General features: G+C 40.4%; 1 protein-coding gene and 1 long non-coding RNA gene across 7 annotated transcripts in view; one reads left to right on the top strand and one right to left on the bottom strand.

Annotated features, from left to right (window-relative positions):
* HIVEP1 (HIVEP zinc finger 1) overlaps window positions 1-21,902 on the bottom strand; it is a 131,759-nt gene that overhangs the window by 86,764 nt on the left and 23,093 nt on the right. Inside the window, exons 1-2 of one of the 6 annotated variants that reach the window (XM_064664453.1) lie at window positions 3,009-3,384; window positions 2,533-2,680 (exon numbers count right to left, since the gene is read on the bottom strand). The exons of 3 other annotated variants lie outside the window; for them this stretch is intronic. In XM_064664453.1, the coding sequence (XP_064520523.1) occupies window positions 2,533-2,572 (40 nt within the window). In that variant the 5' untranslated portion in view covers window positions 2,573-2,680; window positions 3,009-3,384. Of the gene's footprint in view, window positions 1-2,532; window positions 3,385-6,457; window positions 8,316-21,902 lie in introns of those variants that run through there. 2 more of the 6 variants (XM_064664497.1, XM_064664467.1) reach the window with 2 other exon arrangements.
* Window positions 3,823-8,658, top strand: LOC135418833 (uncharacterized). The gene is made up of 2 exons (XR_010432692.1): window positions 3,823-5,665; window positions 8,312-8,658. It is a non-coding gene; the product is annotated as an uncharacterized LOC135418833 (long non-coding RNA).

The raw sequence follows: 21,902 nt of genomic DNA, 5'->3' as shown, positions 1-21,902 counted from the left end.
TTGGATGTTCTTCTGGAGTCTCCTTCTAAATAAACTTCATGGTTGAGTTATAGGCACCTTCTCAATGTCTTTTCACAATACAAACAGGACTGGATGAAGCAACATTAATAGCTGATACTCCAGTACGTACCGTGTCCTGTCATCTATCAACTCCAGGGCCATCAGCACTGCTGGGGTTTATAATCAAATCATAGTACATAACAGACAAAAATTCTTCTTAATTTAAAATGTCATTAATTCCATTATAATTGTATTGACTGTAGTAAAGGTCTGCCACTTTTAAATGGTGCCCAAACACGTAATTCCCTGTGACAAGCACACATATACCGAAATAAAGATACGGAAGTAAACTGACACTAGTTCCATGTCAGGGAAGTGAAAATATCTGAAAGGCATTTCTACACAACATCGATTAAGATGACTCATAAATCCAGGGAACTTCAGGAAGGCTCCAGAAGTGAAGCAGATGACATGGCATGTCTCACTTCCTTCAAGGAGGAAACATTTACTGAAACCCTACACTGTCAAAGGTAGCTGCGAAAACGGCAATTAATGCTTTCAGCTGCATATGCCCAGCCAAAATAATTTTAAGGTCAAGCTTCATCCATCTTCATTTGTTTATAACTTTGCCAAGGTAACTGTGATTAATTTATCAAGTTTCAGGCTGAACTACTTTGGGGTCAGGGGAGATGGGAGGAAAAGAAAGGCTAATGCCAAGTCATGTGTCTCCCTTAGAAGCCTAAATAAATAACTGCTGGTGATGCAGAACAATACTGCATTTTAAAATAAACAAGAGACAAATCCCTGTAGCTGAAACAACCAAAACATAAGTTACTTCATCTCTTGGAAAGGAGCTGTCAATATGAACAATCACATGCAAAACCAGCTGAATTATACAAAAAAAACCCCTCACTGTACTCTTTACTTCTAGAAATACAGCAGAAGCAATATTTCCAGTTCCTGAAAAGAACAGCTGTAAGTTAGTCCAGGGGTAACCAAGGATGTCTAAAAATAAGCAAAGTTCTCATATCCAAAGACTTCCAGTTCTCTGAGCAAACAACAATTGCTCATACCCAAAGACAACATTGATAGTTCTGCAGGCTGCTTCAACAGGTACCAGGCCTGCTTTGCTAAATAAACACTCCAACAGCAAAAGTATCTAGCAAATTCCCCATGGGAAGTTTCAAAACCAGAAGCCACCAGAAATGGTTGCAGGCATATCTGCTGCCCTCCAGGCACCCCTGCTTCCCAGCCAAGGGACTCGGGCACTCAGAAACTGGTTCTCAGCTCCTTCCTGCACCACCTTGAGTGAGCTGAACTGCAGTATAACCTTGCTGCAATAAACCCCAGCTCCTGGCTCCCCGTGCTGCCCCTGCACTCCCACAGTTCAGTACAACTGTACTGTTCACCTTCATGTGATGCCAGCTCTGACTTCTGCATCTTTAGAATATCAGCGTGCATGCACATAAGGTAGCAGGTAAGCTTTGCTAACTAAAGCAACAATCCCCTTCTCAAATGTCTTCATACTTGGCTTTTGGTTATGAATCTGTTGGGTTCTAAGTACAACTGGGAAATACAGATCTCGTCACAGCTGTAAAAACCACTGGTAAAGCTACACTACAGCTTTGCCTATGTATACAACAGTGTCCTCAGTTCAATGCTTTAAAGTTCTTATAGTCCATTTCTGTCTTTTTCATACAAATAATATTTGCAAAACATTATTATAGCCTTGAAGCTAATAACTATTTTAGAGCAATTCCAGTACAATCAAAAGCTGTTACTGGCTGTTTATGTAACAGTGAATTAACCCCCACCAATACCTTTCAGGAATTCATAACCATAGTGCACAAAATGCACTTTGCAAGAGCTTGTTAATACGGTAAGTGTAAAAGCCGTCTTGATTCAGAAGACTGGCTTTCAAAGCAAACATGCTTAACCTGCAGTTTCAGTCATGGAAGAAATTACTCAATTAATTGCAGGCAACAAAAACAACAGGGTTATAACTAATGTACAGTAAATGCTCTGTGGGTGTAATGCAAGCTCATTTCCCAGTAGTGTACTCTCTTACATCTAACACATTTCTTATCCCACTGCTGTAAAACTGTTTAAGAATGTTAAATTCACTTAAGATTTTTTTTTCCCTACACACATCTGTTTTCTGGCAATGGATATTATTATTAACCCAGGCAGAGTTTTTCTCTTAAGAAACATGTTTACAACACAGTAATTTGCAGCCCAGTATTTTTCATACTCTCTTCTAGACCAGACAGTATCTTTTCCAAACTTAAAATCGAATATCAGAATTTATAAAGTTTTTGCCTGCACTAATGACATCCTTGCAGTGACAAGAGAACACAGTGACAGGGCTCAGTAAATTCTCGTCTGCTTCCAGGAATTCCAGCAGGCAAAGAGTAGCAAGAAGACCAAAAGCACAAGAAGACCCCACCAGTGTTGACTGCTCCCGTTCTGACACTAAGGAAGAGACAGTGTAAAACACTAATAATAATTAAAGATAACGGAAAGAAAACTTACCCAAGCAGACAGTGATGCCTTCTTCTGTCATTCCTTCCATTCATGTAAAAGACATCTGTCAATGATTTGATCTAGGCTCGATATCAGCATAGGGGTGATATTTGGACTCGCTGCTTAGAGATTCTCAGGATGTGTTTATTGTGCACAGCTTACAAATAAAACACGGACAACTAACCGTGATAATAAAATATGCAGATGAAGATAAAAAGAATCCCCTTCTAGCACTTGCCAGGCAGTTCTCAGCAGGCACTAGGAATGTTCCTAAACACGGATGGCTCCCATTTCCATTGAGGCCAATTCCTCAAACCCACTTCCCTCAAGCCTTGCGATATTTTCCTCATCCAAGCCCCCATGCGAACGCATCTAATCCTCTTACCCCGAGAGCCACCCCCGACTCCCTCCCCAGCTTTATTTTATTTAAAACGATGCCTGCAACAGTGCGGGGCCGCCCGCCAGGTCACCCTCCCCCGGGACACCTGGGCGACCCTGACACATCACGTTAGGCGCAGCGGAGTGCCGGGTTAAGACGTAATCTCTCTCTCTCTCTCTCCCCCGGTTTACGGATCCCAGGAATCCTCCCCCGCTATCTCGCCATGGCAACGGCAGCCAGCGGGAAGACGGCGGGGCCGCCGCTTACGCAAGAGGAGCGCGCCCGGCCCTGCCGGCAGGCTGGGCCCCCGCGGGAGAGCCCGGAGCAGCCTGCGGGCCCCGGCTCTCCCCGGTGCTCTTCGGTTTGGGGGTTTTGTTTGCCTTGGGGTGTGTAGTTTGGTTGCTTTGAGGGTTTTTATCCTTGTTTTTTTTCGTTTTTCCTTCCCCTCTCCTTTTTTCCTTTATTTTTTTTTCCTCCCTTTGCCTTTTTTTCTCTCCTTCCCCCCCCCACCTATTTTACCTTTTTCTCTTTTCCTTTGATATTTTTTCTTTTCCTCTTTTTACTCCTTCCCCCCTTTTTCCTTTTTGTCTTTTTTCTAAACTTTTTTCTTTTTTCATTTTTTTCCATTTTTGTTTCTTTCCTTTTCCCCCTTTTTCATTTTGTTTTCCTTTATTCTTGTTTCCCCTTTTTCTTTTTTTTTCCTTTGTACTCCTATTTTCTCCTTTTTTCTTCCCCCTTTTTCTCCCCAATTTTCTACTATTTTATTTCGTTTTCCTTCCCCCTCTTTTTTTTCTCCCATTTTTATTCTTCCCCCCCCCCTTTTTTTTTTTTCCCCTTCCCCCCGTTTTTATGGGATTGGTTTGTTGTTTTTTTCTTCCTTTTTTTTTTTTTTTTTTTTTTTTTTGCATTTCCGACAGCTAACCAAGAACCCGCTCCAATCCCATCTCCCACCATGGAAAACTGACCACAGCAAAGCCGTTGAAGAACACGCAATTCTCATTCCTACTTCCCCGGGAACGGGCGCAGGAGAAAAAGGTTGCGTCTTTAAGTTCTTCAAATTAATAACCCTGGGAAGGGCAGAGAGCCGGCAGATGAAAGGCAAAGTGCAGACTTTGATCGGGCAATCGGAGCCATGGGGGCAGGCTCCCCAGCCCATGTGGAGCACCCCTGAAGGTCAGCCTGGACTGATCAGGTTGCAGCAAGAGAGCCATGGAAAGCAGGCCAAACGGAGGTGGAAAAATCTATACACCCCAATATCTGCCAAGAGATGAAAGAAAAGTTTGCCTCTGATGCTGGGATTTATGATTAAGGTAAACGAAGCCGTAATGTAACACTTGCCAAGATGCTTAGGTCTTCCTTCAGGAAAACACTTAAGCATGTGCTTAAACCCATTACTATTCAGGGCAGCCCATAAGCATTTGCTGAAGGTTAAGCACAATGTTCTTACAGGGAGCCCTTAAGTACTGTGCTGATTAAGGTGGGTTTTTTTTTCTTCTAAATCCGAGCCACTATGAACCACAAAATGAATTGCCCTCATTATATTTTAATATCATCTCTGTTTTCTTTCAAATTAAACCAGAAAATGCAAACAAAAAGTAAGTCTTATTTTACATTAAGAGGATAAAACCCAACATTACATTCTGTTGTGTTTTGTTTAATTTTTTTTTTCTTTAAGATAACAGGCTCCACAACACCATGCATCCCTGTGAATGAGCACCTTTCATGAGGAAGAAAGAGAGTACATGGAAAAGTGATTGCTTTGCTACTCCTAAACTCTTGAATTCCTTGATATGCTGTTACAAGCCAGAAAGGATCACACAGCAATGCATACATATATATATATACATATATATACTTTATCCACTAAGCTCTTTCGAAGCAAACCATAAAAAGGCTGTAAATGGTGAATACATTTCAGTTATTAAAGGTCGTGGATAAGACAGCTATTTATCAGTTCAAGTAAGGTCACTGTAACATCCACAGGCAGAGAGCTTTGCCTATTGCACAAATGACACTGCCTGCCCTTAATGCCCCGAGAAACTTTTGACAAGCTAAGCATATGTAACAAGCCACAAACCTTACATATAGCCGCTACAGTTCATTAATGTTCAACAAGGAGGTATCATAGCTGAAAGGGGCTCAGTTTCTGTTTCACAGCACACTGCCTCTCCTCCGAGCTCTCTGCTGGTGATTTTTGACAAAGAAATTGTATCGCCTGTTGAAGAGGGGGACCTCGCTAACTAGTGAATCGGATGTTGTGGCTCTTCCTGAAAACCTTTCTCCTTGCTGTCATTTAGGAATATTCTGCCCCGCATACTAAACTATTGGTTCCTTAAGTTTCTTTATACACATATAAAAAAGAACCTTGGAAAATGTTTTTGCCAGTTTTAGACTTCCACTGGAGCTAAAAGCAGGGTCTTGGTTGAATTCTATAACATACAGTTTTGAAAGAAAACACTGTTACATAACTCTTCTTTTTCCCTTTCTGGGAGACAACCTTGGTAGGAGAGTTTGTGAGAAGCAGGCAAATCTCCTCCTGCACTTCTGGAGACAGATGGCAAAGTACCGGGGCAGAAGGTTACATTAAGGTCAAGGTGTTTCCCATTCTTATTAGCATATCCAAATGCTGTGGGGCAGGCAGGACAACCTTTACTGCATTCATCTCCAAGAAACTTTGCCTCTTCTCACTTGCAGTAATTTGCCCTGCTAAATCCTGAGCTAAAGGCAGTACCTTCTTGCTGGAAACCTTGTTGTTATAAACAGGTATGGACAAAGAAATAAAAAGTTATCTCAGATGTCTGTCCCTGTATGACCAATCTAACTTTCAGGAAATAAAGGCCTCACCATGCTCGTATACCTTGGCATGGGAGTTGGACAAAAGAGATGAAGTTTGAAACCTTGATGCCACAACTGTTCTTACGTGCCTCACTCAGCTCTTCAAACAGGAAAGCAAACCCAAGAAGTAGTAGATCTTAGAGTAATTTAATCATTTAGGTTAGAAAATACCTCTAGGATCATTGAGTCCAACCACTAAGACAGTGCTACCACTGAACCATGTCCCCAACTGCCACATGTACACGTCTTTTTAATACCTCCAGGGATGGAGACTCAACCACTTCCCTAGGCTGCCTGTTGGAATGCTCAAGAACTCTTTCACTCTTTCATTAAAAAACAAACAAAAATCATCATAGAAACAATTAAGAGAAGGCCAGAATCATGCTGCAAAAAACCCCCGAAAGTGCATCCAGCTGCCCATGGATAGTAAAATTACCCATAAAAAGTGCCTCCTTGGGAGAATGCTATAGGACTTCTGTTTAATCACATGAACAAAACCAGAGAAAAATTAGGTGTTCAAAGTCTTTCCCACTGTTCTCACAGCTTAAATGCCTACAAGGACTAAATCAACAAAAGTACCATAAAGAAATTAGTAAGTAAACAGCTACAATCTTCACTGCTGCACAGAGAAGCTCTTGAAACCAAAGAAAAAGAAAGATCAATATGAATGATCCTAACTCCAAATTTATAAAACAAACCTAGAAGAAAACATCTCCTTACGTGAGATCATAGCAGGGCCCAAATGGCTTCAGGACAAAGCATATGTGAACCACTCTCTTCTGTGAAGGCTCAAAATTGGATGCTCAAGTGAACTACCAGTGAGTTTTCCCGCAGAAGCAGGACCTTGAAGAGGGCATTTCTGCTGCCACCAGATTCCTTGCAGTGACCTGGCAGCATGTGATTACCACGTGAGCTTATCTCTCCTCCCCCCAAAAAAGCACAAAATGAAGGTTTCTAACTGTTTTCAGTCATTATGGACTGGAGATCACTGCACCTGCATCTCCCTACTTTTACTTCCTTCTTGGAGGATTATTTTAACAGTCTATTAAGAAGTTAACTAGTAATGAAAAAAAATAGATAACAAACTGAAGATCTCCATTTTCTAAAGCTGAAATCCCAATCTCTTCCACTGGAGTGAAAGTCCAAGTGACGAAATAAACCTTGAACTTTGTTGCTTTACTCTTCATTTTTGGAACCGAAAGAGCACCTTGTCCCAGACACCACAATTTAGCAACTTCATCTGTATACATGTCCTCATGCCAGATGTCAAAAAGAGGGAGCAGAAAGCTTTAGCTAGCCGGTATCCAAACAAGAGCGTTCGTTCCCCCCGATCAACGTCACTGACTGGAATCGCACTTGTAAGGGACGCACGCCAGTGCAGTTACTGTCACACCACCGTGACCCAATTCCAGGCAGGCAGCTGTGCTCCCAACCCAGTGGTCTCCAAAAGTGGGTCTCATGAGCAACAACCAGTCATCTAGATAAAAAATGAGGGGGAGAGTAAAAAGGAGGAGCTATTTAACACCAACACATTCAGCAGAACTCAGCCTGCACTATCCTGTTAGGTCTCCCAGTGGCCTCCAGAAGCAAGTCAGCAGGAGAGATGACAGAACAGCTTTGAACTGGAACTCCCTGGCAGAGGAAAGGGGGGTCATAAGGGCCATAGCCTTCTCAACTTCCAACTCTCCAAAGGAATAATGGGTACATTGTACATGTGTATTGGCTTTCCCTCTTAATCCAGCCATTTCAACTGTTCCTGAATGCTAAACTTCGTTTTATTGAAAAAAAAAAGGATAATAAAACCTGAGTATTCCCAATATACAGCTGTTACAAGACATCATGGCAGATACAGGAAAAGAGAATTATTTAAGTAAGTACCTTTTCCATTTTTAGCCAAGGTAATTCCAAATAATGAACAGGGGGAGGGGAGTTCACTATGCTATCTAGTGTTTATCCTAAGTCAGATTGCAAGATATGTTAGAAAAACATAGCACTTTGGAACCACTTTAAATATGATTGAATAAAAAGTCCTACCTGAGTTTGAAACAATCTTAACTAGTCTTTCCAGTGGTTTTGTCCTGTTACACTATGATTTAAACTAGGTATAATGCAATTTTGAATCATATTCAAACAAGGTACCTCAACCAATTTAAACTATATTTAGACCGCAGTATTTTTACTACTAAAGAAACCTAACTGAGGAACAACATGCTTGGAACATCTGTCGCAGTGATTGAAAGAAGTCTACAATAGGAATAGCAAACAGTTATTTTCTTTTCTGAGATGCTGTCAATCTGTTGAAGAAAAGTATCAGTGAAGTAGATTGTTTCTAAGAGGTACCTCACTCTGGCCTGTCTTTTCCAAAACAAAGATGATTAAAATATCCCCTTGTTGCATAACCTTGTCTGCTTATTATTATCTGCTATCTCTGTATCAAGGGAAAAAACTCTTTGTCAAAGCTAGTAAGCATGTTACAGTGTTTTATGAAAAAAAATAATTCATTTGCTTAAGTCTAAAAGCCTCCACCTAATGAAATTCAAATTTTAACATGTCTCAATTATTATTTACATTTAGATAATCAACCATATGACTCAGTGCAATCTCTAAGATACAGACCTCTAAGCAAGGCTGTCTGTCACACAGCGTGTTCTACAGTGACGATCAGAGACGCAAGTATTTATGATACAACTTTGCAGTTACTTCTTGGAAGATGACAACAGAATGGCTGTTCACTCTCTGCTAATGTTGGTTCTCCAGGATGGATTTCTGTGTGGTGTTCCAAATCAAGGTTCTTCTCTACAACAAGTGCCTTGCCTGCCCAGACCACACAGAGGTGTCTTCCTCATGAAAGTGAAGAAGGAAGGAGTCTCTGGGCTCCCTCTGAGCCCTAAGTTAAAGGAAACAGAGATGTCAAACAGCAATGGAATGACTCATAAGATTCATTACAAGTTCTTGGTGTATCATTGTCACGGCTCCAACTGTGGGCAACTCACAAACAGCACTCTTCTCACTGTCCTCAGGGTGCGGTTTCAATCGCGTTGCCCAGTGGCAGCCACACACATCACTCTTCTGAACTAGGATCTATCGGGGCCCTTAAATCAGGCACACAGTACATGATCAAGAGTGGCCTGTTACTCCATATCACCCCATCTGACTGAAAGCATCAGCACACAGCTAAGGCAGGCACATCTCTCTTGAGTTCTGATGGAATAAGCCTTGAGGCTCAGCTGGAAGAAGATAGTCTAGTAGGCTGCCAACATGAGGGCATAGATGCCTTCAATAACCAACAACAGCACTGCATGACACGAGGCAATGCAGCCTGGGATGGGCCAGAGGCAGCTGCATTTACAGCGCCTGGGTGGTTCCCTTGTGCTCGGTGATAAACTGGGTTCAGGAGAGGCAACCATCACCATTACTGATGTTCTCAGACCAGCCTGGGGAAGGGCTTCTCATCAGGTCACAGCCCTGCCATGGAGCTGCTGGATATCACACTGGGGCTTTCAACCACAGCTGAGAACACCACTGGTTTTCTATCCAAAACAAGAAATTAATATGTGAAATGGTTTAGGAAATGTTGTCATAGAAATTAAGATGAGGACCTCAAAAAAGCAGAGAGGCAGTTTCTGAGCAGTGAATATGGATATGAAAGCTTTCTGAGAAACTTTAGTATCAAATAGCTACGACAGAACCAAGTATCAGCACTCAAGAAGAAATTACTGAAAACTAGTGTAAGATGGGAGTGAAATGCCAAAGGCTTAAAGTTCTCTGCTGATTATTTGAAGAAAAAAACATCAAACAAGGACAGGGATACTTACATAGTCAATGGAATAGTTTAAAATCCTATTTCCTTTTCATATGTTAATATTCATGTTAGCATACATTGTGTAAAAAAGATGCATAAGACATATATATATAAAATACAGACTTGAAAGCAGAATTTATTTCTCTGCATACTGTTTTCTTGTAGACACAGGACTCTCTACTTCAAAAGGGACTGCTACACAAAGGAATCATTGTTAACGTCCAACTTAAATTCCAGCATCAAAAGTATTTTGTGTACCAATCAAAAAAAAAATCACAATTCAGCCACAATCAGGAGCGCAATTTGGGTTCTTTTACAAAAAATTCAGGAAAAGCTGGTGGCTGTGTAACTCACCAGGGTGACCCCAAAATTTGTTTTATTGCACTTGGATCCACCCATGGCTCAAACCCTACTGTACCTTTACAAAAACCAAGAGATACAGATCCTGCCTTCCTGAAAGAAAAATTTGATTTCCCCTTGCATCCACTCTCCAGGGGCATATTGGCTCTTTGCTCTTGCTCTTTTTACCCTTCCTTAAATTTCAACCGAGGGACTTTAGCAAAAGCTATCTATTTTTAACTGTTGGTGGAGAGGCCTGGATCTACATTTCCAGAGCAATAAAAAGGTAGGACAGAATTTTGTCTGTACGTAGCAGACAGGCAGGGCTCCCTTTCAACTACGTATTTTAATGCTTTATATTAACGCTATTTATTTAAATGCCATGGTTTTATTGTAGTATTAGTTATGCAGTAGAGCGCCCATAGCTTTGTATAAGCATCTTTTTGAGTTATTTAGAACAAAATAACACGGAAACAGCAGTTTCTCGTCATTTCTGTAAACCATGCAACTAAAATTTCATCACAGATCACAGAACATCCTAAACAACAAATAAGGGAGTCACCAACGTGTGAGCCTTGAAAGATGAAACACAGGTCAATTCTACAGGTAGTTGTCCCTTTGTAGCAGTGCATATGCTCAAGGACAGAAGCATAGTAGTGTTACTAAGTGCACTCTTTTGTGGATTCAGCTGGTTAGTTTAAAAATAAATAAATAAATAAACCCAAACAAAAACAAAAAAGCAACCCCAAACCCCTAACACAGACTGTAGCATAGGTGGAAAAAATATGTTACATTAAACAATATATTTCAATTCAGTTTTTGCTCTTCTCGTTCGAAATAACCTAAGGTGAGAGACCTAAGGAGAAATAAAGCTCCCACATTCCCATATGATTGCAATCCAGTCCTTGGCCAAGTCGGTAATAGTTGGATCAGAGATTATAAAAGAATATAGCCAATATTTAACGACATGGTTTTGCAGCCACCATGGAGCACCCTTCTCTCCTGCTCCCAAATTCATCCCAGCCCGTGGTTCATGCACAGCTCTGTGAGACCATCCCCTTTCATGCTGAGGATGGAAGCAGCATGGGGTAGCAGGTTTTAGAGAGCTCCCTTCAGGCTAATGAGGAAATGTTGAAATGAACCAGGGTGCAGTCATAGCTGTGTGACTCTCCGAAAGAACGCATTTAGAAACAGATCCATAAACAAGGGGATTGCGCCTGTCAGTAGGGGCTTAAGACCCATAATCGGGATCAGACAACATAACGCAAAGCACGGCATTCGCCACTGCAGTTACTACACTTCTGTCCTTTTTCCAGCAACTTCTGCTGACTCAGGAGTACAGTACAAACTGCTGACATCCCTCCTGAGAGTGCTCAAGCATACTCCTTTGCATGCACACAAAATCAACAATGTGAATGTGGAAAGGGGTTTGAAGCAACAAGTATATGTCAAAGAACTTAAGAAAAAGAAGGTTCCACGCTCTAACCGCCTCTCTTTTTTATAAATACTCATATTAAGTGCTACACTGAATAAAAGCAGCTGAACAAACAATCTTAGGATTACTGGAAAAAATACAGTGCTGAAATTCTGCAGGATTTTAGCCCACTACAAAGACCCATGGTTTTTTGTCCAATCTGGAAGACAAATTGTTTCAATGAGTGAGGATTTCCCCTCTTTTCAGAAATCAAAAACTTGCTGTGCATGTGTAGCACATTCTTAATAACCAAAAGCATCACAGAACTTGCTCTGCATAGGTGCCCACTCCCGACATCAGACAAGCAACTGTAACATTCAATATGTGGGATAAAAAGCCCCCACAAAAGTCTAAAGTACCATTTCTTGAAATGTACAAAATTACTATTGTTACAAGAACATGCATACACAAAAACCCAACTGAATTTATCTAACTGTTTATACAAAGATCACTTGAACTGAAATTTTTTCCACATGGAATATGAAAAGGTAACACAGAAAAGCAACTTGGGCTGCAAAGTGACAGACTTCAGCACGCACCAGGGCAAGCAGGAAAATGTTGGCACTAATACTATTAAGAATACTGTCTTGCATATACAAGCAAAACATTTCTTTGGCAATCTCCTAGCCTCAAACACTTTATAACCTTGATACCCAAACTGAACTTCAGCACATTTTATGCCAAAATCCTTTTGGCATCTGTTTTAGTGACTGTGGAAAAAATATTCCACGTTTTCTCCTTTTTTTCCAGCGAAATATTTTTACAGTTTCCTTAATAAAGTAGTTTTCCTCTAAGCCATTGTCATTCCTTTTTCTATTTCATTATCCCATGCTAGCCTTACAAGCAGGTTTCTATCTTTCATCAACCGCCCAACTTGCACTCTCCCAGTTAAGCAGAAGTTCTGTGGAAGAGAGCTAGAGGTTACAGCACACAATAAGCTAGATAAGCATCAACAATATCACACTCCTGAAAAAAAAAGCAAATGTGCTGGAACAGACAGCCAGCAAGAGAGGTCTGTGAGGAAAGCCTTCTGCTATACTCACCATTACTGGGATGTCAGCAGGAACATTTTGGTCAAATTTCACTACTGCATGAGATATGTAGACAAGTCAGAAGATATTCAGAGAAGAATAGAAAGATGATGAATTAAGTATCTAATATAAACAAAAGGAAACTGAAGGGAGACAAGGTAACAGTCTTCAGTTGTTCAGAAGGAAGATGGAATGAGAAAATGAATGTATTTCCAAATTGCAAGAAGAAAGACTTTACCAAGACAGTGAGAAAACCTTTCTGACAAAGAAAAGCACATGAATAGAATATATTTATATATATATATACAATATATATGTATACATCATATATGATACATATTGTATCTTTTTATTAGAATGAGAACATGTATCTATATGTACTATATAAAGAGATGCTAGCTGCTCCCAGAAATGACAAAGACTTGGCTGACCCTGTCTTAGGGTAAGCAGGTTAGATCATTCCTTGGGGACACACAGGCTTGTGATTCTGCCTGCAGACAAACCATCTTGCCCTTTTCCCAGCACCAAGTGCCCAGTGAGGCCTATGAGAGGACCACCCCCTTTATTTCAAAATACAGAAAGAGGAGAGACTTTAGTCTTGCTGTCCCTGGTAATCCTGGGTGAGGGCCGGCATAGGCTGCCCATCAACAGCAAGGCAGAATGATAAAAGATGACGTAGCCACGTGGAGTATTGCAAGTCACCTAAACTTCAATAAAAACCCAAAGTCCGTGTAATCAGCTTCAGAGAAAATAAAAGCAGGGGTTTGCAGTTAGCTGCTAAGAGGCCTACAAATAAGAGAGGGCAAAAATCTACTGGAACGCTACCTTTCACTCCTTCATACTTTACCAGTACATGATGCATATTATTTGAGGACATCAGCTTCCCTGCACCTTGCTTCTATATAAAGTACATAGCTTTTTCCTCTCCTATGTGTGTATTTTGTCTACACAGGTTACTAGTACTTTGAGGTAAAAACTATTTTACTTATTTATACCATCCCTCAAAAACTAGGCACATCACTCATTTGATTTTAAGCACTGATCAGCCATCAGCTGTCCAAACAAGTTGCATCTGCCATCTCACTGTGATTTAGCTACAGCTACAAATTTGGGTTCAGACAAAGAAGTTATTTTTTTCCCTGTTCTCCCAAAAGTTTCTTTTAGGTTTCCAGGGTAGGTTTTTTTATCTGTTCTTTCCCCCTTTCTTCTTCTCCTCCCTCTTTCTCCCTTCCAAACTTTTCAGTTCTCCACTAGCTACTCTTCTCCACTGATGCTCTTAATTTCCTTTTGCCATGCCACAAGGTGGAAGGTAGTGGAAGCAAAGCAATGGGACAAGCATATTGACCTCCACTAAAATGGGAACACTCCTGGTGCCCCCCTCCTCCAAATACTTAAAAGCAAAGGTCTCCAACCATCACTGATCCATCAGAAATAACCGTACAGACTAATACTGAAACACCAAGGGAAACATCAGATTCTGCTCTCATATCAAGGCTGACTAAATCAAGACACATTTCACATACAGAGGGTGGAAAAAAGGAGAGCCTGAAGGACTGACTGAAGATAGAGAGGTACATATTTTGGCATATTCTTGCAGGTAACACAGAAGCATGCATGGAAATGTGACAGTTATAGTCACTCTATAGAAAAAGTGAAAAATTACTGTGATTTTAATCCAAATCAATTTCAGTCCTTGGGCTGGGAAAAAAAGAGTAAATGAAAACACTTAACAAAACTCTTGAAGAACAATGTCTTAAAAATGAGGGGACAGAAACTACATTGCTTTTACAGGACAAAGCAGAAGTCAGAGAACAACACAGGCGACTTCAAAATGTTTTGTGTTCTCCTGTCTTGGGACTGCTGTTGGGTTTTAAGGGGCTTTGGCCTGATCTGGACAGCTGCAGCTTGTCTGGTTTATGTCAACCATTGGTACGAACTGTTGTGCCCTACAGGCTGGATCCCCAACACACTCATCCTGACTTCCACTGCATGGCTTGAAGGAGGAGTCCAGGGCTGAAGCATGTTCTCCAAGCTAGGAGAAATGTTAGTCATACAATCATAGAATGGTCAGGGCTGTAAGAGACCTTAAAGAACACCTAGTTCCAACTCCTCTGCCATAGGCAGGGATGCCTTTCACTAGACCAGGTTGCTCAAAGCCCCATACAGCCTGGCCTTAAACACTTCCAGGGATGGGGCATCCACAGCTTCTCTGGGAAACCTCTTCCAGTGCCTCACCACCCTCACAGTAAAAAATTTCTTCCTAATATCTAACCTAAACCCACCCTCTGTCAGTTTAAAGCCACTAGCCCTTGCCAATGATCCCATTAAAAGTGTTCTAGAGTGCTTTTATGGTGAAAATTTGACAGGACTGCAGTCTTGGTGAAGATTTCGGCTACCAGCAACACCGCAAGTGGCTGTGTATTAAGAACTAAAGCTCTCTGAGAAACCAACTCAGGCAGAACAAAACATCTTAGTAACTACATTACTAACACACACTTTCCTTAGCAAAGTATTGTCCACAGCACATGAATAACTAAGTTTCAGCAACTTGTTTTGGAGCCATGTCTCATGCAAAGCAACTGTTGAGTTTTTACAGCAGCTTTTAACAAACAGTTTATCAGAACCATTACCAGGACCAAGGCTGCTTATCTGAAAAGTGTATTTCTTTTTGTTGTCTCATGCAGATGCATTAGGACTGGTGCAATACTGGGCTTTGTTTCTATCAGTATATGTATCACACACACACACGCATGCACTCTGAACTCCAAGGAAAATAAACAGAAAGTTTACTTTATACTTTTATTTATGCTCCTTTTTTGATGAAGTAGCCAAAATCTCATGCAAGTGCATGGCAGATCTAGCCTCTGGCTGCATTCACAGGGTACCAACAGCTGGACTGACTGAGGTTTGTATGGGCCACAGGAGATGTCATGCTGCACTCATTTGGAAAGTACCTAGAAGCCACACCTCAACTCATTTTGAAATCAAAGAATGGTTGGGGTTGGAAGGGACTAGTCCAACCTTCCTGCTAAAGCAGGTTCAACTAGAGCAAATGAGGAAGGCCACTTCTTCCTGGTTTGTATAAAGTTCATCAGAAAACCACCGTAAGTTCCCACAGCAGTTAACTAGCAAATATTCGCAGTGGAATAATAATAATAAAACTTAGATAGGCATGCATGTACAAAGCTGTTTTCTTAAACACAAAACAGAGAACTTCCTGGGCTAAACCCTGTCAGAAGGGTGGACATTCTGCAACAGCCGCTTTACCAAAATCAGCTAACTAATATGTCCTGTTTCCTAAATACCAAGTGCACTAGTATCAGGAAACTATTTGGAAACTAATGACCAAAATTAAGAAAAACAAAACAAAACAAAGGTGTGGTTCAGATCAGAAAAAGTGCTGCCCATCTAACAACTTTCACTGATATCACCAGAACGAAGTGTATTTACATATGTATCTGAAAGTAATTTGAAAAAATGGGCTTTAAATTCTGTTTTTGAAGACCAGTGTGCTTGGTTACACATGTTATACTGAGTTTTTTCTTCTACTTGGAGTATTAGGCAGTTATAAAAGGTGTAGTAAGCCTCTAATTACATCATAAACCTTGCCAGTGTTTGATAATTTCTTAAGGGATTTGAGAGAGGAAGCAGAAAGTTACAGAAATCTCAGTTTTACTTCTTAGGTTCCTAACCTTCTCAGCAGTGTAGTCATGTGGAAGAAGCCAATGTGAGTTACTAGATGAAAGAAGGCAAGTAAATACATTTCAAGTTCCTTTTTAATTAAAAAAAAAAAAATCTAATAGTATAAGCAAGCTTCAGGAAGCTCTGGCTCAGGACCGAGCACCCCAGGTTAAGAACACTACTAAGCTTTAGAGTTTTGTAATAAAACCTCTAATCTCCTGATGTGTTCAAGCTACCAGTTACTACCTGAATTGCGTCCCAAATTCAGTGCTACTCAAGTTGAGTAGCAAGGGCTGCATGCACCCATGGCAATCAGCCCTTGAAAACTGCAGAAAAATTTGCTCTATCCCAACACAGTCCTTCCCACCTGTGGTCTGTTCCCCACCTGCACGCAAGATGGATCATCCCTCAGCTGGGGGTGATGCACTGCTTGTGAGGCATCGGTTTTCCCCAAACACTGCAGTCCTTCACCAGCTTCCCTGCATGGCCTCTTTTAGGAACAACAGAGACACTGCTAACTACAGAATGACTTCACAGTGCTGCTTTAGGGAGACACTGCTAGCTTTACTTCCTTAGGATGTAAAGGATGATTCCTTCCTTAGGAACCATGAAGGATGAAACTGTTACTCAAGTAACATCAGTAACTGGCTATTTCTGCCATATAGCATGTCCTACCTTACCAGGAAAAACATAAATATGTACTAAAGAACCAAGTTCTGCCCCCAGAGTTACAGTAACTTGAATCCGGTAGGAAGAAGCGTGCCCAAGAAAAACTCAGAAGGCGATTTTTTCCTTCAACTTTTCTCATACATGAAATATATGCATGTACAGCAATATTCCTGGTTTAGTCGCTTTGGTATTTGTTTTCCATTAAGCAGTATGAAACTTGCTTTAGCAAATATGTTTTGTGGGTTGTCATCCATAGCTTGTTAACCACTATATTCATTTAGGGACTACACATATGCTTTTTCAAATATAGACATAAGGGGAAGTGAAAATCATGCCAGAGAGCATTGCTTAGTTCCCAGGAAAGACAGCATCTAGAATTTGGCAGCCTTTAGATATGAGAAGAGTACAAACAGTCAGACTCAAAATTTTAAGTCATTTGTGTGGGCCATTTCTTTTATCTTGGTGATCCCAACTTCTACAGTTATTTGTAGCTTAAATCGCTGTTATTTTTTAATACAAAATACATAGCATGGTTTCCTCTAGTTATTTGTACTAGAAAATGATGTTTGCATAACACCTTCCCACAATTCTGAGTCCTTTCAGAAACTTATTTTGTTAGACATTTGATGAAAATACTGTTGTAATCCACTATATTGCTACCAGACCTCTTACAGAAGGACAGTAGGACTTCTAAACAGAAAATAATAAATGAATTATCACTGGTTTACCAATAAAGTAGAGAGGGAAAGTGGTCACACCAAATCACTAGAACACACTGAGACCTGGTCACTACCACCCCATAGGAAATGGGGCAGTGATCCCCAAGGGCATGCTGAAATTATTTAAATTACCTTCACACATCAGAGCAGGCAAAGGTATTGGATCCTCCCAAAAGCCACAGTTAGCAAAGCCTTCTGCACTTCATGAAGCCTTGCTCCATGCTTGGACAAGTATCAGCTTTCCAACAGGGCACCTGGCTTGTGTGCAAGCCCACCTGTCCCCAGGGAAGCCCCCTGCTCCCCAGCACTGACGTCCTTGGGCAGCAGCTGCCACCACTGAAGCAAGGAAACTGTACCTCACATTCATGTACAGCAAATTATAAGCTCTACACAACTATTATGCTAGTGATGAGGCTTCTTAATTGGGAAAAACACAACCCCTCCAAGCTAGCTGACTGGTTTACTGTTTTTCCCATAGCCAAGATAAAAGAATCTTATCTTAAGCTTACACTGTTTTTCTTTTAAACAAAAAGATACTGTTGGTTCTGTTAAAAAACCCAAAACAAAAGAAACAAAACAAACAAACAAAACCAAAAAAAACCCAACAATCAAAGAACATCCCTCAAAAATCCCCAAAATCCCCACCATCAGCAGAAGTATCTATCTAAATGTGGATAACAAGAGGAAGCTCTTACTGAACATCCCCTGCAAGCATTCCCTCCAGGACTGTTTTCCCCCAGTACTAAATTCCAGCCTGTCCTAGGAGCTTCCTCACCAGCACTTCACTCCCAAAGCACAGTGTTAGTCACAAGCAGACCCATGTTGAAGAACATCATGGGGTTGGGGAAACAAGCATTGGACCGAGGCCAGCAGCATAGCTTTCCCTCAACCACAATTGTTCCTGTGCTGCTGCTCCTCTTACAACTGCTGCACCTCTTGTTGTGAGAAAGGGATGGGCATCGCTTGTTGGTCATGCATGCACTGTCTTCTCTCTGTTGTTCTGGGAATGGCCCTGTGCCCACTTTGGCTTGTTTTTCAGTCCAGTTCCTCAGAGACGATGTCTAAAGATAAGTCTCGATGCTGGAACGTAACACTGTTGAGGGCACAGGTTTAGTAGTCATGACCAAAGATAAATTTATTTTCTGCTGATGCATTTACTTCTTAACACACAAGTTCTGGGACAGCTCTAAGCAGTGAACTCTAAATTTTAACAGGGCTTCTGCATGCATGGTTGAGCCTAAAGTATTTTATATATGGCAGTCACAACAGATATCTGTGGAAAGAACATATTTTTATCACCACTTTAGGAGAAAAAGATATTTATATTGACATTATAGGAGAGCTTTCGGGGTTAAAAAAAAAAACAAAACAAAACAAAATCTTCAAATATGTTCAATGTTTCAAAATCAAAATTAAGAATTCATTCTGCAAACTGTGATTGCACTGTGAAAGGGGAATACAACCATTTGGTGTGATTCCTTGAGGTTTAAGAGAGTAATTAAATACTGCACAGTTAATAATATTTTATTTGCCCCAGCTTCTGGAAAATAATTAGACACCTAGGGTTACATATTCAAAATTCTGATCTCGTTTACTTGAAAACTATTTAAAGAAAATATAATAACCGATATATACATTGCTGAATCCCTCTGCCAATACTTGCTGATTATCCCAGCAGTTTTCCCTGCTATTGCTGTATGAAAGAAACAGCCAACTAATTCATTAACCAGGAGGTGCTGATTACATACATATTGTTATCAAAAGCACAAACTACACTCTTTCCCGTTCTCTCAGTTACAGTAATTTTAGGTGCTTGCAAAACAAGCAGACAGAAAACATTCAGCCTGAAACCGATACTTAAATAATACTTGGGCAATGCCTCCTTAGGAACCCAAATAAGACACACAGAAGTTTTGTACACTCAAAGCCTAGCTATGCACAGCTAGTAGCTATTCTTGATTAAGTATTCTGTTTTAAAAATGGGTAAATTTGAACACAAAGCACTTGGTTTAGTTCCAGAACTGGAACATTCCCTAATTTTACATTTATACCTCTTTTAAATTCAATTTAGTTTCAAATGCAAAAATAAAAAAAGGCCCATTTTCTCTTTTTGCATGGCCTAGCTACAGAAGACTTGGTTATATATATAAGGAATGGATGCTGTCCTCTAATAAAATGATTCAACTGTGTATTTTCAATTTTACAATCAATTGAATAAGGCCCCAAACCCAAGAAAAATGACCTAAACTTTTTATCAGCACTTCCCACCCATGTATATTTATGAATTCATAGTTACAATAGACTCTCAAATTATTTTCAATAATTCACCACTGTGATGGCCAGAACCTCAAAAAATGACCAACTCTAGAACAGGCTAGTAGCTGAAGACAATTTAGAAATATCACCCCCCAAGGCCAAGTCTGTTATTGATTTAATATGTCAGGTTTGATCCCTAAGTAAAACTAACAGTGCATGTTAATGTCATACATAATCACAATAAAGTGTTATTACTCTAGAAGACAAAATGCTACATGATTCAATAAAACACTTCTAGTGCATGATGTAACTAAATTCAGAACTAAAACACAGGAATTTTAAGGATACTCCTCAGCAGAAAAAGCTGTTCCCAGTTAAGATTAAAGGATACGATACAACCAGCATCTTGGTTGCCACATAACCGAAGAAAACAAGAAAGAGGACCTTAAAAAAAAAATCAACAGAAACATGATCGGAACTTTTCTTTCTTTAGTCTTAGGAAAGACTTCCCCTTAGAAAGGGATCGTTATAAATGCAAAAAGCACCCATGCAGAGCTGGATCCTCAGGTTTTTGTAGCTGTAAAACACCTTGGACAAAATCATAGAGAAAAAGGCTGAATAGAATATATAGCAACAGTCTCTGTGTCTGGAATTTAGTTTATGCTTTACATTTTCTGTTTGTGCTAACTTGGTAATCAAGGACTTAACCCACCACCTGGCTGAAACAAAACTAGTTTTTCTCGAAGTTTCTCCAGCATTTCTAGTCGCTTTGCAAGGTCACACTGAGACTAGTGATATCAAATGCAAGGGAAAAGCAAGAAGTTTTGCCAAGCAGGCAATGTCCAGTGCCTCCTGGCACAAGGCAGACAAAACAAAGGCAAAGGCAATCCATGACTCTGGGAAATACTTGCTTTCATTTACTTAGTCCTCCAACACAAACCACTGAGAACCATCGCTTTAATTGATGAGAGTTTTATACAGCATTTTATTTCATCAGATAACATTTAGGATGGCAAGACAGTATTTTCAGTATCGTCAACTTCTGATGTATTTCAGCTGCTCTTTTTTCTTCTTTTCATGATAATCCAAAACATTCTACTTAATATTATTATTTTGCATACTCTTGGGTGGAATGTTAACTACAAAAGGCAGGTGGATTTACCTTCAGGAAGTCCAACATCTAATGGCAGTAACTTTTCAGAGCTCAATGAGAAAAATGTTATCTGTTTTATAGTTCCTATGGCCCTTCATCACCCTTGCACCATGAGGTTGGGAACTTATGCAATTTTCAGAAAAAGCTTTCTCTTACCACTCCAGTCACAAAACTCACATTGGCAAGCTGGCATTAGGTTCATAAAGGGTAAAACTGAATATTTTTGTGCACGTAGGACATCTACTGCAGTTGCCTAATACTTCTTCTAGCACTTGTCATAGGATGGTCACAAAGGGAATGGGTTGCAATACTTCAATTCAACGAGCTTTTGAAGGCCTGTTCCAGCAACCGCCTGCAATAAGGTATCTTTTTCCCTTCTCAATATCTAGCACAACAGCTGGATATCCATGCCCAATATTATTCTGTGCAATGTCCTGAGTTATACCACAAATGGCTTACGTAACACAGCTAAAACAAACTGCTCTGCAGCAATGAATGGGGACTCTGTTGTTGGAGCCCTTGCCAACTGCACGCATCATTCTTGGTTCCGCTAACGCCGAGTGGGGACAAAGGCTATATTCTGTCCTCTGTGGCAGCACAGCACAGTGAGGATGCTGTAAATTAAAGAAAGCACAGCACGCCGACAACAGACTCATTACTACTTTCTTACTCTCAGTTCCATGATATACAAATATGGCAGAGTTCCTTCCATTGTGCTGAAAATAATGGGAAACAGGGATAAACGTGGGAGAGCCTTTCTACAGCTCAAGAACATAGATCCCACTTCCTCCATCTGGATCTAATTTTGTTGGGTGTTTTTTGCATCGACCGTCTATCCTCATTCTTACCTTTTCTTCTACACATTTTTCAGAGTTGCTCTTTAAGTATATCAGTAATTTAAAAAACAATCTCCTCCAGAACAGCAAAATCTATACTCCTATGAGAATCTGCTCCACAGTCTCTTGTAATGTCATATCTCTTTCCAATATCTTTACTTCAGGCAAATAGGAAAAAATCAAGTTTGAGGAAAGATCTAAGAAA

This window comes from Pseudopipra pipra, chromosome 1 (assembly GCF_036250125.1).
Source record: "Pseudopipra pipra isolate bDixPip1 chromosome 1, bDixPip1.hap1, whole genome shotgun sequence".
Lineage (NCBI taxonomy): Eukaryota > Metazoa > Chordata > Aves > Passeriformes > Pipridae > Pseudopipra > Pseudopipra pipra.
Note: the sequence above shows the minus strand (reverse complement) of the source record. Positions and strands in the feature narration are given on the sequence as shown.